At 39.0% G+C, this 16,528-nt stretch overlaps 1 protein-coding gene across 1 annotated transcript in view; it reads left to right on the forward strand.

The window, feature by feature from the left end:
* LOC133641180 (gephyrin-like) overlaps positions 1–16,293 on the forward strand; it is a 70,881-nt gene extending 54,588 nt beyond the window's left edge. The window contains exons 6-7 of the mRNA XM_062035113.1: positions 6,444–6,716; positions 16,096–16,293. Of these exons, the coding sequence (XP_061891097.1) occupies positions 6,444–6,716; positions 16,096–16,293 (471 nt within the window). The remainder of the gene's footprint in view (positions 1–6,443; positions 6,717–16,095) is intronic.
* Positions 16,294–16,528: the final 235 nt, after the last annotated feature.

The raw sequence follows: 16,528 nt of genomic DNA on the forward strand, positions 1-16,528 counted from the left end.
TTCCTTCTTTATTATGCATTTTCGGCCGGTGCGACTTATACTCCGAAAAATACGGTAATGTGGGGAAGCTGTATTTTCGTTTGCACTTTAATTTTATTGACAGTTTAGTTAAGAAACATATTGATTATTAATTGAGTTTATTTATTTTAGCACAACATAATACACTATGTATATAAATTAATTTGTTTCTAATCAGCCTGACCTAAGTATAAGGTTTATTTGTTAAATTAATAATATAATCTTTGTGGTTGACTTATGCTTTTATATCATTTTACAAGGTAGTACACTGTAAGTAGGTTAAATATTTTATTGTATTGAATATGATCAAAATCAAGAGTAAGATTACTAATTCAGTGTTAATTTTGGAGTGGTTCCTGGGTTCCTCTCTATTGGAAAAGTTCAGTCCTGAGGTCAAACAGGTTAAGAACCCCTGCTATATGCAATGACCCTGCAGATGGAAATTAGCCTTTGGCTACAATCTGGCACATTAACATGTTATATGTCCATTAATGTGCATTGATGTAATATAACAAAGGAGTTGTAATATACATCTATAAACAAGCGTATTGGTGTGTTTAGTTGGACAGGCCAAAGTTAAGTAGGAGAAAATGCAGTAAAATATAAATTAATTAATATTTCTGCGTGGCCCGGTAGCAAATGCGTCACTGACCGGTACCGGTCCCCGGACCGGTGGTAGGGGACCACTGCCGTAGCACGCTGATGTGTTTGTACGCTAGAAAAAGAGTTCCTGATGTCGCTACAGCTTGGTTATTATACATGTTACGGAACGTCAGTATTCTTGACGGTTTTCGAATGCATGTTTAAAGTGATTTAGAGGTGGAATTGATTGCTCCTATTAGTTGCATTGCCAGCCACCAAGAACGAGCAGATTTTTACATGTTAGAATAAAAAAAAACGACTTTTATCTTCTTGTCTCTCATAATGATTGTGAACATTAGGCAATATTCCCCCCAAAAAAGTGCAGTTCCCCTTGAAGGTGTCAAGTATTTGCATGGTGAGAGTGAATTGCGCAAATTTACTCCTCACTTTGTTTACCTCTTTCTTTGTCACCCCGTGTGTCTCTTCCTCTTCATCAGCACCAGCCACCTCACCACATCGCAGCTTTTTCCTCTTTTATTGCTCCTGTGCTTCACTTGACTCGCAGTATATCCAGGGATTCTGCTCTTTAGTGTTCTTGACAGTTACTCCCCTCCAGGACAAAGCGGAGGTACCCAAAGATACCCCGGCATGCAATGAAAGCACAAAGTGGAAGAAGAAGAAAGTTTCCTGGCTTTGACGCGGTCTGTACTCGCAACCCAAACAGGACTCCTCAGTCTTCTGTCCATAAATACTCCCAGACATGAATGCGGTCGCATTTTAAGTCCAGGCTGCATTGAAGAAGTTGATACTGTAAAGCTATGGCTTGATTAATAATGTATCGCGTCAGTGCTTAAAATACACAGGAAGATAAATAATTTCACAGATTAGCTTTTGTCTCAGGAGAGAGGAGAAGTGTTTAGATATAGCAGAGGAGCCAACGGCACACTGACACATAAACTGAGCGACCAGGAAGCAAAGCGCCGATTGCAGAATAGAAACCATCAGAATCAGAATCAGAAATATTTTATTAATCCCAGTGGGGAAATTAAAGATTTTCAGCAACAATCCCATTCAAGATCAGACAGAACAGGATCGCTGACGGGTCTGCCAACTTCCGGCCCCCTTTACAAAAAAGGTGAGAAACAGGTAAACCCTGGGCGGGGGGGTGAGAGAAGAAAAAAAATTCAGTCTAAGTCTGGGCCCTGGAGAGGGAGTCCAGACTGTGGCCAAGGAAAACAAATTTCATAGCCATAGCACACATAAGCATGTGTGTAAGAGGGAAACATCAAAGAACACAAAGGACATTAAAGGCCTACTGAAATGAAATGTTCTAATTTAAACGGGGATAGCAGGTCCATTCTATGTGTCATACTTGATCATTTCGCGATATTGCCATATTTTTGCTGACAGGATTTAGTAGAGAACATCGACGATAAAGTTCGCAACTTTTGGTTGCTGATAAAAAAGCCTTGCCTGTACCGGAAGTAGCGTGACGTCACCGGTTGTGGAGCTCCTCACATCTGCACATTGTTTACAATCATGGCCACCAGCAGCGAGAGCGATTCGGACCAAGAAAGCGATGATTACCCCATTAATTTGAGCGAGGATGAAAGATTTGTGGATGAGGAAAGTGAGAGTGAAGGATTAGAGGGCAGTGGAAGCGATTCAGATAGGGAAAATGCTGTGAGAGGCGGGTGGGACCTGATATTCAGCTGGGAATGACTAAAACAGTAAATAAACACAAGACATATATATACTCTATTAGCCACAACACAACCAGGCTTATATTTAATGTGCCACAAAGTAATCCACATAACAAACACCTCCCCCCTCCCGTCCATATAACCCGCCAATACAAATCAAACACCCGCACAACACACTCAATCCCACAGCCCAAAGTACCGTTCACCTCCGTAAAGTTCATACAGCACATACACTACCGTTCAAAAGTTTGGGGTCACCCAAACAATTTTGTGGAATAGCCTTCATTTCTAAGAACAAGAATAGACTGTCGAGTTTCAGATGAAAGTTCTCTTTTTCTGGCCATTTTGAGCGTTTAATTGACCCCACAAATGTGATGCTCCAGAAACTCAATCTGCTCAAAGGAAGGTCAGTTTTGTAGCTTCTGTAACGAGCTAAACTGTTTTCAGATGTGTGAACATGATTGCACAAGGGTTTTCTAATCATCAATCATCATCAGCCTTCTGAGCCAATGAGCAAACACATTGTACCATTAGAACACTGGAGTGATAGTTGCTGGAAATGGGCCTCTATACACCTATGTAGATATTGCACCAAAAACCAGACATTTGCAGCTAGAATAGTCATTTACCACATTAGCAATGTATAGAGTGTATTTCTTTAAAGTTAAGACTAGTTTAAAGTTATCTTCATTGAAAAGTACAGTGCTTTTCCTTCAAAAATAAGGACATTTCAATGTGACCCCAAACTTTTGAACGGTAGTGTATATTTCCCCAAAGTTACGTACGTGACATGCACATAGCGGCACGCACGTACGGGCAAGCGATCAAATGTTTGGAAGCCAAAGCTGCGTACTCACGGTAGCGCGTATCCAACTCAAAGTCCTCCTGGTAAGAGTCTCTGTTGTCCCAGTTCTTGTGTTGCTGCAGCCGGCCGCTAATACACCGCTTCCCACCTACAGCTTTCTTCTTTGCTGTCTTCATTGTTCATTAAACAAATTGCAAAAGATTCACCAACACAGATGTCCAGAATACTGTGGAATTTTGCGAAGAAAACAGATGACTTAATAGCTGGCCACAATGGTGTCCCAAAATGTCCGCTACAATCCGTGACGTCACGCGCAAACGTCATCATACCGAGACGTTTTCAGCAGAATATTTCGCGGGAAATTTAAAATTGCACTTTACTAATCTAACCCGGCCGTATTGGCATGTGTTGCAATGTTAAGATTTCATCATTGATGTATAAACTATCATCAGACTGCGTGGTCGGTAGTAGTGGCTTTCAGTAGGTCTTTAAAGACATTAAAAGAGCAGAGCTAATGCAACCAGCCATTTCTACATACAGCTACAAAGTAAAACCAAGACAACAAAAAAACATGGTGGCCTCTGCGGTGTTCCACACCATTGTCTGCTGGGGTAGTCGCTGTTTCGAGTGGCCGTCTCCACATTGAATGATCGGTATTGGACACATTCTTTCCCCAAACAAACGTGACAACATTTCACTCACATTTATGTCAATTTCTGTAATATTCTGCGTTTAACAGCGGATTCCGTTTTATTGGCCAATTCTGTGATCCTGTCTGCAGTAACGTTTCCGCGGCAATCAAAAGGCCTTATTTTTGTGTGATTATTGATTAGGCGTATTAGTGCTGTTTCAAATCAAAAGTAGCAACGTTGGCAACATCCGAAACTTCTACTGGATGTGCTTTTTTTCCTCACACAAACGCTCACCCATCCGTTTTACCGTTACAAGCTCATGAAACTGCATGCACTCTGTGTGACCTATTAGTCGTTTATTTCCGATTGAAATATTGTTATAATCAAACCAAAATGGAAATCCGGATTAAAATTCAATACATTTTCCAGCCCTACGACCATACACCTAGTTTGACAGTACATTTCTGGTTTGTCCACATAGTTTTGAATGCAAGGTTTTATTTAAACATGTTAGAATAACTGTAGCCTGAAAATATTATGTAAATAATTTTTTTTTTTAAAGTTTACTGTAATTGATATCCATATAATGAATTAAAGAAATAGCAGCGGTAATAATAATACGTTAGTAATACGTTGTAGTAATGTATGCCATGAGAGATGTTTCATGAGATCAGAGTGCGTGAGTGTGTGCTTTTAAAAGGCGGCACCTGTTGCCAAGTGCCGTGTCAAACCACAAATTGTTGCCGACGGCAGCTCTTATCGAATACATGTTGCTAGCGCTAGTTTATAAATCGATTCAACGTCCTTTTCCACAAATGGGATATTGTAGGATTGAATTGTTGTTCATTGTTAAACTCATCAAGCCTCCACTAATGTTACGTCATAACCGCTACTGCCATCTGGCGCCGTTGTGAAAAACTACACACAGGAGGTTGCCTACAGCCACAGCGGTTCATCCCTATGTATTTTGACCTGGCGTTAAAGGCCTACTGAAAGCCACTACTACCGACCACGCAGTCTGATAGTTTATATATCAATGATGAAATCTTAACATTGCAACACATGCCAATACGACCGGGTTAACTTATAAAGTGCAATTTTAAATTTCCCGCAAAACTTCCGGTTGAAAACATCTATGTATGATGACGTATGCGCGTGTCGTTGAAACGGAAGTATTCGGACACATTGTATCCAATACAAAAAGCTCGGTTTTCATCACAAAATTCCACAGTATTCTGGACATCTGTGTTGGTGAATCTTTTGCAATTTATTTAATGAACAATGGAGATTGCAAAGAAGAAAGCTGTAGGTGGGATCGGTGTATTAGCGGCAGGCTACAGCAACACAATCAGGAGGACTTTGAGGATAGCAAACGCGCTATCCGACGCTAGCCGCCGACCGCATCGATGATCGGGTGAAGTCCTTCGTCGCACCGTCGATCGCTGGAACGCAGGTGAGCACGGGTGTTGATGAGCAGATGAGGGCTGGTGTAGGTGGAGCGTTAATGTTTTTATCATAGCGCTGACGAGGTCCCGTAGCTAAGTTAGCTTCAATGGCGTCGTTAGCAACAGCATTGCTAGGCTTCGACAGGCGGCACAGCATTAACCGTGTGGTTTCAGGTCCAGTGTTTGGTTCGGTGTCTCCTGATAATAGTATTGTTGATCTTCTGTCTATCCTTCCAGTCAGGGGCTTATTTCTTTTGTTTCTATCTGCATTTAAGCACGATGCTATCACGTTAGCTCCGTAGCTAAAGTGCTTCACCGATGTATTGTCGTGGAGATAAAAGTCACTGTGAATGTCCATTTCGCGTTCTCGACTCTCATTTTCAAGTGGATATAGTATCCGAGGTGGTTTAAAATACAAATCCGTGATCCACAATAGAAAAAGGAGAAAGTGTGGAATCCAATGAGCCCTTCGACCTAAGTTACGGTCAGAGCGAAAAAAGATACGTCCTGCACTGCACTCTAGTCCTTCACTTTCACGTACCTCATCCACGAACCTTTCATCCTTGCTCAAATAAATGGGGTAATCGTCGCTTTCTCGGTCCGAATCGCTCTTGCTGCTGGTGTAAACAATGGGGAAATGTGAGGAGCCTTTCAACCTGCGACGTCACGCTACTTCCGGTACAGGCAAGGCTTTTTTTATCAGCGACCAAAAGTTGCGAACTTTATCGTCGATGTTCTCTACTAAATCCTTTCAGCAAAAAAATGTCAATATCGCGAAATGATCAAGTATGACACATAGAAAAAATTCATTTCAGTAGGCCTTTAAATGACTATTTACTGTACAAATAATGCTGTCTCTGAATGTGGCAGTCAGGTGATGTCATATACTGGGCAGCGAAACCTCGATTTGCGAATTTAACGGTTATAGAAAATAGAAATAGAAGAGTTCTTATAGTAAAGCAATTGTCTCCACAAGAAACAATGTAATTATAAATAATTGGTTCCTGCCTTGATAAAAGTCCATATTTTAGTGAACACAATATCAAGTACTGTCTGTCAAACAAACATAAAGTGGTGATGGATTGTTCTCTTTAGTAGCAAGTCAAAACAACAACGACCAACACACACACACAGAAGTCCCTTTGGTGCCCTCACAAACGATCAGAAACCACACAAATCCTTAACTTTTAACAACCACAACAATAGAGAGTTCTTTGTTGACCGCATGACTGAGCTTCCTCGTTGTGCCCCGTCACAGGAATGCTTCCAGTTCATCCTGCCGGCGCTGCCCCACGCCATCGACCTCCTGCGTGACGCCGTGGTGAAAGTAAAGGAGGCGGCGGACGAGCTGGAGGACCTGCCGTCGCCGCCGCCGCCTCTCTCGCCGCCACCCAACAGTTCGCCACGGCGTCAGACGGAGGACAAGGGCGTGCAGTGCGAAGATGAGGACGAGGAGAAGAAGGACAGCGGCGTGGCGTCCACGGAGGACAGCAGCTCCTCCCACATCACCGCAGCCTCCATCGCCGCCAAGGTACAAATGAGTTTGATTGGATTCTCTGGTTTTATGTGTTGTTTGTTTTGCAACACTTGCTACAAATAGGGACTTTATGAACTAGCATGTTGTTTAGTTTTTGAATTTCGACCTGATGCTGCACACACATCACATGTTTTGCTGAGGTTGCAGATTAGACCTTTTGCCATTTATAAATACTAGCTGACATTTGCATGTTTTTTATTTCACATCATCATCATGTGTCCATCATTTTATGAAACCATCTTTACGTAAATCTGCTCACAGTCGTCCCTCGCCACATTTCGCTTCGAAGTTTGGGACTTCACTCCATCGCCAATTTTTTTATATTTACTTTTTAAATTAGAGCATACCTATTTTTGGACTAAATCAGGGGTGTCCAAACTTTTTCCACTGAGGGCCACACATGGAAAAATTTAAGCATACGGGGGCCATTTTGATATTTTACATTTTCAAACCATAACAAAATATATATATATATATATATATTTTTTTTAATCTTTAGGGCTCCCGGGGACCAGTCAAGGGTCTCAGTCATGAAAATGTTAAAACTAAGTCAAATTAATATTATTATTTTTTACAGTATATCTCTATATCAACTTCAGGTTGATATCAAGTAAAAAAAAAAAAAACAGGTTTTATGCCTTTTCTTTCAAAGACAACTTTGTTTTTTATACTAAAACTGAAATTTTCAGTATTTAGTAATTACAGCCCTAAAAGATCAATAATGCAGGACACCATTTATTTGAATTATTTAATATTTTTGAGTAATCACAGTGAAAAGTTAAATAAAATCCCACTAAATATATTTGGGATCCAAAAGGTCTCCCACTCATAAAGTGATACATTTTTATTAGTTTTTTTTTTACTTTTCACACTTAAGTTACGAGATCGACTTTAGATATATCTGTCGATTTTACGTTTGAACTATTATTTTGTTTGTTCTATGCTCTTTTGTCAAATAAAACTTTGATGTTTTTATATGGCAACCACACAATTTATGCAATATTTTTTCCACATAAAACATTTTAAAGTGACATTTTTTAAGTAATAATTCATTGTAACATAGATTTTTTGTCTTTTTTTTTTTTTTTTTGAGCAATGGCCAAAAAAATTAAAATAAACAAAGACAAAAGAAAAAAAAACAGCCTGCATGGCAGTTTTGTGTCAACATTGCGACGTTTTCTCGTTAGATTTCACCTCATTCCACTTTTTTAAAATGTTTATTTTTTATTTTTGAAATACTATCAATTTTGAAATTTTTGCAGAATGTGTGAGGGGCCGGTAAACAATTGGCCGCGGGCCGCAAATGGCCCCCAGGCCGCACTTTGGACACCTCTGGACTAAATATTTAAAAGTGCGAAAAACTGATAGGAATATTTATTAATATATTTTTTATGTATATTTTTTAAATATTTCAAATGGGGTTTCTTTACTTTCTGTATACCGTATATTAAAGGTATGATGAGGATGACGAAAACTGGGGCACTTTTGATCAAACTTTAATTTATTTTCATTTCATGATATTATCCTGATTCTAATGCCGGAATAAAAACTCTACAGAGTTAATGTCCAAACATGCATTGTCTAGTTTAATGAGAGGAACTTCACAGTTGCAACTTGAAGAGTGATCCCTCTCATCCTCATCCAACAAACACAATTTGACAATATAATAAATGCATGTTTACAGAATGCTACAAATAGCACTTTTAAGTGACACATTTGATCCTTCTCATCCCACGCCGTCAACAAACATTTTGATCCATAAATTGTTGTGGCACCGCTTCACTTCAGTCTTTCCCATACCTTCATTTATTCGTGGCGGCCTGCCACAACCTGTTGACACTCTCACTCATAAACACATTATAATGGGACTGTGCAAGGGGCTTGTGGCTACAACTCGTAGTTACAGTAGATAACATTGTAACTCTACTTCCTAGAAGCACCGGTTGTGCCAAACAATAAGAAAACATAGCAGGAGGAAACGGTGTCTGATCTACTGAAGGTTTGCATGAATTAAAACACTTTTGGCTAATAACTAAGTACTAAGCTTGCGCGTATAGGATTGAATTTCTTACTTTTTCCACATAAAAAATGTAACTCAGTCGCCTATATTGGCAGTATAATGTCGTTCTCATCAAATAACTGACGCAATTGTTCCATATGAATTCAAACTATAACCAAAGCTGCCCATGTATCACTAATTCTCTTGTCTCAAAGTCGGCCTACTGATATGGAAGAGTATTGCATGGTTACTCTGCCGATCTCTGAGCACTCAACAACCGCACATTATTTGCAGTTTGCAATTTTTGGTTTGCAAAAATGTTTTTTACACCAATTAGGCGAAATTGCATCATTTCCCATGGCACACCAGACGATATCTCATGGCCGCGGCACAGTGGTTGAAAAACACTGCCATAAATAGCCTATACCAGGGGTCGGCAACCCAAAATGTTGAAACAGCCATATTGGACCAAAAATACAAAAAAAAAATCTGTCTGGAGCCGCAAAAAATTAAAGGCCTACTGAAATTTAATTTTTTTATTCAAACGGGGATAGCAGATCCATTCTATGTCATACTTGATCATTTCGCGATATTGCCATATTTTTGCTGAAAGGATTTAGTAGAGAACATCGACGATAAAGTTCGCAACTTTTGGTCGCTGATACAAAAATCCTTGCCTGTACCGGAAGTAGCGTGACGTCGCAGGTTGAAGGGCTCCTCACATTTCCCCATTGTTTACACCAGCAGCGAGAGCGATTCGGACCGAGAAAGCGACGATTACCCCATTAATTTGAGCCAGGATGAAAGATTCGTGGATGAGGAACGTGAGAGTGAAGGACTAGAGTGCAGTGCAGGACGCATCTTTTTTCGCTCTGACCGTAACTTAGGTACAGGCTGGCTCATTGGATTCCACACTTTCTCCTTTTTCTATTGTGGATCACGGATTTGTATTTTAAACCACCTCGGATACTATATCCTCTTGAAAATGAGAGTCGAGAACGCGAAATGGACATTCACAGTGACTTTTATCTCCACGACAATACATCGGCGAAGCACTTTAGCTACGGAGCTAACGTGATAGCATCGTGCTTAAATGCAGATAGAAACAAAATAAATAAACCCCTGACTGGAAGGATAGACAGAAAATCAACAATACTATTAAACCATGGACATGTAAATACACGGTTAATGCTTTCCAGCCTGGCGAAGCTTAACAATGCTGTTGCTAACGACACCATTGAAGCTAACTTAGCAACGGGACCTCACAGAGCTATGCTAAAAACATTAGCTATCCACCTACGCCAGCCCTCATCTGCTCATCAACACCCGTGCTCACCTGCGTTCCAGTGATTGACGGAGCGACGAAGGACTTCACCCGATCATCAATGCGGTCGGCGGCTAGCATCGGATAGCGCGTCTGCTATCCAAGTCAAAGTCCTCCTGGCTGTGTTGCTGCAGCCAGCCGCTAATACACCGATCCCACCTACAACTTTCTTCTTTGCAGTCTTCATTGTTCATTAAACAAATTGCAAAAGATTCACCAACACAGATGTCCAGAATACTGTGGAATTTTGTGATGAAAACCGAGCTTTTTGTATTGGATACAATGTGTCCGAATACTTCCGTTTCAACGATTGACGTCACGCGCATACGTCATCATACATAGACGTTTTCAACCGGAAGCTTAGCGGCAAATTTAAAATTGCACTTTATAAGTTAACCCGGCCGTATTGGCATGTGTTGCAATGTTAAGATTTCATCATTGATATATAAACTATCAGACTGCGTGGTCGGTAGTAGTGGGTTTCAGTAGGCCTTTAAAAGCCTTATATAAGTGTTATAATGAAGGCAACACATGGTGTAAGTGTCTATATTAGCTACATTAGCCTACTATCAAAGGCTGACGCAAATCTTCGTTGACAGAAATGTTGTATTTTAATGTTTATTCTACACATTTTCGCAGCATTGGAAAACATTAGTAAAATGAAGGCGTCTCACAGGAAGAGATAAGTTCTGGAAATTATTGGCTCAGAATGGCTAAAGGTATAGATGTGTGTGTCCATGTTAAAGGAAACGGCAGGCTGTCTTCTTCTAATGGATTTATTACCATCTTTGGGAGGTGGGTAACAGTTGCTGTGGTCTGGAACAACATGGCACACAAACAACACAGAAATGCAGACTATATTACATACAGATAATGTGTCATGAGACAAATTAAATACACTGAGGATATAAGTAAAGGAATCTAAATAGCTCAAATATAGCTACAAATGAGGCACAATGTTGCAATTTGTACATACAGCTAGCCTATTTAGCATGTTAGCACCGATTAGCTAGCAGTCATGCATTGACCAAATATGCCTGATAAGCACGCCAGCAAATCAATAACATCAACCAAGTTCACCTTTGTGCCTTCACGCACAGCATAAAACATTTGATGGACAAAATGAGACAAAGAAGGAGTGGCATAAAACACGTCTTTCTGTGGCAGCGTCGGAGAAAGTTATACATGTAAACAAACTACGGTGAGTTCAAAGATCGCTGAAATGAGTTGGACAAAACGGTGCTCGCCAAATACTGTCATCAATAAAGCTTGTTTAATGTAAACAGTGGGATTTCTAACAATTAGGAAGATGTGTGTCATGTTTGTCCTCCTACAGAAAATATGTTAAAACAAAAAATATATTTGTATAAAATATATACTTTTTCCATTTTCACACAACTCTGAAAGAGGTCCAGGGAGACACTAGGGCGGCGCGGGTTGCTGACCCCCGGCCTATACAGTACTGCTATCTCATGTCTCGGAAGTGCAACTGCATTGCAAATGAGACTATACTGTAATCAGAAAACAATCAGCTCATTTTTACATGTTACATTAAAAAGTACAATTTTGTTATCAACTAACTGACATTTACTAACTGCCTTCCGCCCGAGTGCAGCTGGGATAGGCTCCAGCAACCCCAAAAGCAGTAGAAAATGGATGGAGAAATAACGAACACAAAAGCGCTAAAAATTCTCAGTTACCCAGAATTGGTACCGTATCGGTTCAAATGTGAACGGTACCCAACCTTACCAGCAGGCACAAGACATCGATACAATGTTTTTTAAAACTTGACTTTGAAACAATGTTGCAAAATAGCTGTGTTTGTCAATTGAGACAACAATGATGTCTAACGTTGGATCCACGTTGTTAGTTGGGAAATGACCACATTTCAATGGTCAAATCAACGTCACAACCTGACATTGACTAAACCTTGTCGAAAAGCATTTTGTTTCTACGTTGTATTTATGTTGTGGAATATTGGTTGGGAAATGACCAAAATTCAGCAGTCAAATCAATGTCAGAACCCAACATTGAATAAATGCTGTCAAAAAGCATGTTGTTTCAACGTTGTATTTGTGCACTGCAAAAAGTCAGTGTTCAAAAACAAGAAAAAAAAAGACAAAAATTAGGGGTATTTTATTTGAACGAAGCAAAATTATCTGCCAATAGAACAAGAAAATTTGGCTTGTCAAGACTTTCCAAAACAAGTAAAATTAGCTAACTTCAATGAACCCAAAAATACCTTAAAATAAGTATATTCTCACTAATAACAAGTGCACTTTTCTTGGTAGAAAAAAAAAGAGACCTTTTTGCTCAATATGTTGAAAAATATTCCTAAATTAAGTAAATGCTAGTGCCATTATCTTGACATAATGATATGCACTAGGCATTACATTTCTTGAAACCAGCAAACTTATACTAAAAAAAATGTATTGTTTTTAATGGAAAGGCAACAAGGCAACCGCTTGTTACTCTCGAGCCACTCAGGCAAATTATATGGTCTAAAAATGCATTTTTCCATCGATAACATGACATCATTGCGCCAAGCGCGTGCTCTTTCAGTCAATTAGTGCGCATATATACAGCCCGGTCCCCGGCCAAAAAATTTTCAATTGTAATTTTAAAGAATTCATCTGAATGTGCATGAACTACTTCTGTTCAAAATAGTTTGAAATGTCACTTGTTAAATGTTTAAATTTTAACTGTCAGTTTACTGTACTGTGCCGACTGTACTACTATATGAGTGCCTATTTTCTATTGTTTTATTGAAAATAAAACAGCAAAGTCCATTTGGCTGTCATCTGTTTTAATTATGAGACACAATTGTGTCAAAGTCATGATTTTTTTTTTATGCTTGAAATAAGAAATTATTACTTTAAAAAAGTAGTTTTATACTTGTGTGTAGAGATGTCCGATAATATCGGCCTGCCATAATCGGCCGATTTTATTAAATCAACATAAAAAACACAAGATACACTTACAATTAGTGCACCAACACAAAAAACCTCCCTCATTCACACAAAAGGGTTGTTTCTTTCTGTTATTAATATTCTGGTTCCTACATTATATATCAATATATATCAATACAGTCTGCAAGGGATACAGTCCGTAAGCACACATGATTGTGCGTGCTGCTGGTCCACTAATAGAACTAACCTTTAACAGTTAATTTTACTCATTTTCATTAATTACTAGTTTCTATGTAACTGTTTTTATATTGTTTTACTTTCTTTTTTATTCAAGAATACGTTTTAAATGTATTTATCTTATTTTATCAATTTTTTTTAAAAAGAACCTTATCTTCACCATACCTGGTTGTCCAAATTAGGGATAATAATGTGTTAATTGCACGACTGTATATATCAGTATCGGTTGATATCGGTATCGGTAATTAAAGAGTTGGACAATATCGGATATCGGCAAAAAGCCATTATCGGACATCCCTACTTGTGAGTGTTGATGACACAGCTTTGATATTCTAATTTCAAGCATGTTTTACTCAATATAGGTCATAAAATCTCAGCTACAAGCTGTAATATCTTACTGAGATCATTTAGGACCAAAACCCTTAAAACAAGTAAAACACTCTAAAATAAAATCTGCTTAGTGAGAAGAATTATCTTATCAGACAGAAAATAAGCAAATATCACCCTTATTTGAGAAATTGTATCTTACTTAGATTTCAGTTTTTGCAGTGTGTTGTAGAATTTTGGTTGGGAAATGACCAAAACTCAATGGTCTAATCTAGGTCAGAACCCAACATTGAATAAAGGTCATCAAAAAGCATGTTGTTTCAACGTTGTATTTGTGTTGTAGAATATTGGTTGGGAAATGACTAAAATCCAATGGTCAAATCAACATTAGAACCCAACATTGATTAAACACTGTCAAAAAGCATGTTGTTCCAACGCTAGGTTTGAGTTGCTCAACGTTGTTTTAATGTCTAGTGGCTGTTGGGTTACTAATAATACACACAGATTTATAGTTTACACACCCAATTTAGCACTTGTAATTTGGCTCTTTGTAGATCAGGCCCTTTGTGATGTTGTCGCGCTAGATTTTGTCCTATTGGACACGTTCGGAGAGTCGAACGCGAAAGCATGTGGCGCTCCGCTCAACGGGCAGCGGGTCCTGCTGTGCCTCGCTTATCGCCATCGCCACCTTCTAAAGGCACCAGCAGGCTTGTGACATACGGGGGAAAAGAAGCGACAGAGTAATTTGTTTTTTTCTAAATTATGCAAATTAGACAATGATGCCATCTTACCCCCGCAACCAGACGCCAGCGATAGATTGCAGTCCTGTGGGAGACACTGTACTTGAAGTTAGGGTCTACATACTATAGTGGGTCTGGATGGATTTTTGCCTCATTCCTGTGAGAATCCTGCGTGTGAGCGAAGCATTAAGGAGTGGGACTACCCAGGAATAGCTGCAGTGTGCTCCAACAACCACCAGGTAGCATCTGTGGGGAGATAATACTGCATCATCTCTTTCTCTTTTGGACTTCACATGGAGGACACGCCATTCTTCATTGTGGGATGAGGCACACTGGACCCACTGTACACAAACATTGACGCAACAATGCATCTGTCAACATCAATTCTTCATGCGTCCGTGTCATACTTGTGTATTTTGTGTGTCTGCATGGTGTTTGTCCTCCACATGAAACATCCAGTAAGACTCTGCATCCCATCATGCCATCCTCTTGCAGCCTGGAACCTGCTTAATGGATCCCTTTGACGGGGTCGTTGGTAAGACTCCGCCCCGCCATACGTCCACCATCGTAGTTTGTGCATCAGTCCTGTGACATGCAACGTGTGTGCGTGCGTGCGTGCGTGTGTGTGTGTGTGGGTGTGTGGGTGTGTGGGTGTGTGGGTGCATATAAGTCAAATCAAACTTTATTTATATAACATTCATACAAAGGGAAGTGGCAAACACAAAGTACAAAAAAAAGTAGAAGAAGAGAAGACAACACACACACACACACACACACACACACACACACTCAGCGCTATTGACAATAGCAAAGCAAAAACAAAACACGCCATGGCACTGAGTAGTTGAGGAAAAATGCCACCTTTGAAGGGTCCACACTGGAAAATAATTCAAATTAATGCCATCTAAATAAGAGTACAAAAGATATGATGAAATATATGTCAACATAAAATATAAATGTTACATTAATAAGTTAATAAAAACATAACATTGAGAGAATACTAATATTAATATTAACAATTAAGATGTTAACAACACAATAAAATGTGGAAAAACAAGAGTTTAAGATGATCAGTAAAAAGCCTGATTAAAAAGGTGTGTCTTTATATATATATATATATATATATATATATATATATATATATATATATATATATATATATATATATATATATATATGTATATATGTATATATGTATATATATGTGTATATATATATATATATATATATATATATATATATATATATATATATATATATTAGGGCTGCAACAACTAATCGATTAAATCGATTAAAATCGATTATAAAAATAGTTGCCGATTAATTTAGTCATTGATTCGTTGGGTCTATGCTATGTGCATGCGCAGAGGCTTTTCTATTTTTTTTTTTTAATTATTTTTTTTTTAATAAACCTTTATTTATAAACTACAACATGTACAAACAGCTGAAAAACAATAATTAATATAAGTATGGTGCCAGTATGCTGTTTTTTTTTCAATAAAATACTGGAAAGGATAGAAATGTAGTTTGTCTCTTTTATTCGATTATTAATCGATTAATTGAAGTAATAATCGACAGATTAATCAATTATCAAATCAATCGTTAGTTGCAGCCCTAATATATATACTGTATATATATATATATATATATATATATATATATATATATATATATAAATACATATATATATATATATATAAATACATATATATATATATATATATATATATATATATATATATATATATATGTATATATATATATATACACAGTATATATATATGGCCTTATTGTATGTCCACGGTGGATAAATATGTACTTGTGTGTGTGACCTCAGATCCCCGACGCCATCATCTCGCGGGGTGTCCAAGTGTTGCCCAGGGATACGGCCTCGCTCAGCACCACGCCCTCGGAGTCGCCTCGCGCTCAGGCCACCTCCCGCCTCTCCACCGCTTCCTGTCCCACACCCAAAGTATGTACACACACTCTGCAGCGTCCGCGCCTCGCTCGCACTGCCACAGTGGTTTGGGACTGAGCTTGTATCCAGGAGGGTGACTAAACCGTCGCCATGACGACTGCCCCGTCCTGTTAGCGTTCAGCGTCGCCACGTTAGCATCTTGAATGACGTGTTGGCAGCATCCACTTGTGCGCTCACATATCTCTCCTGCAGGATTTAGAACGAGCAAAAAAAAACAAAACAGATGGGCATCCCCTCTTCCTCGCTCTCTTTCACCTCGTGTGTCGGCGTCGTGGCTGGCGGACAGCAGGCA

The sequence above is a fragment of the Entelurus aequoreus genome, linkage group LG23, assembly GCF_033978785.1.
Source record: "Entelurus aequoreus isolate RoL-2023_Sb linkage group LG23, RoL_Eaeq_v1.1, whole genome shotgun sequence".
In the NCBI taxonomy this organism is placed as follows: domain Eukaryota; kingdom Metazoa; phylum Chordata; class Actinopteri; order Syngnathiformes; family Syngnathidae; genus Entelurus; species Entelurus aequoreus.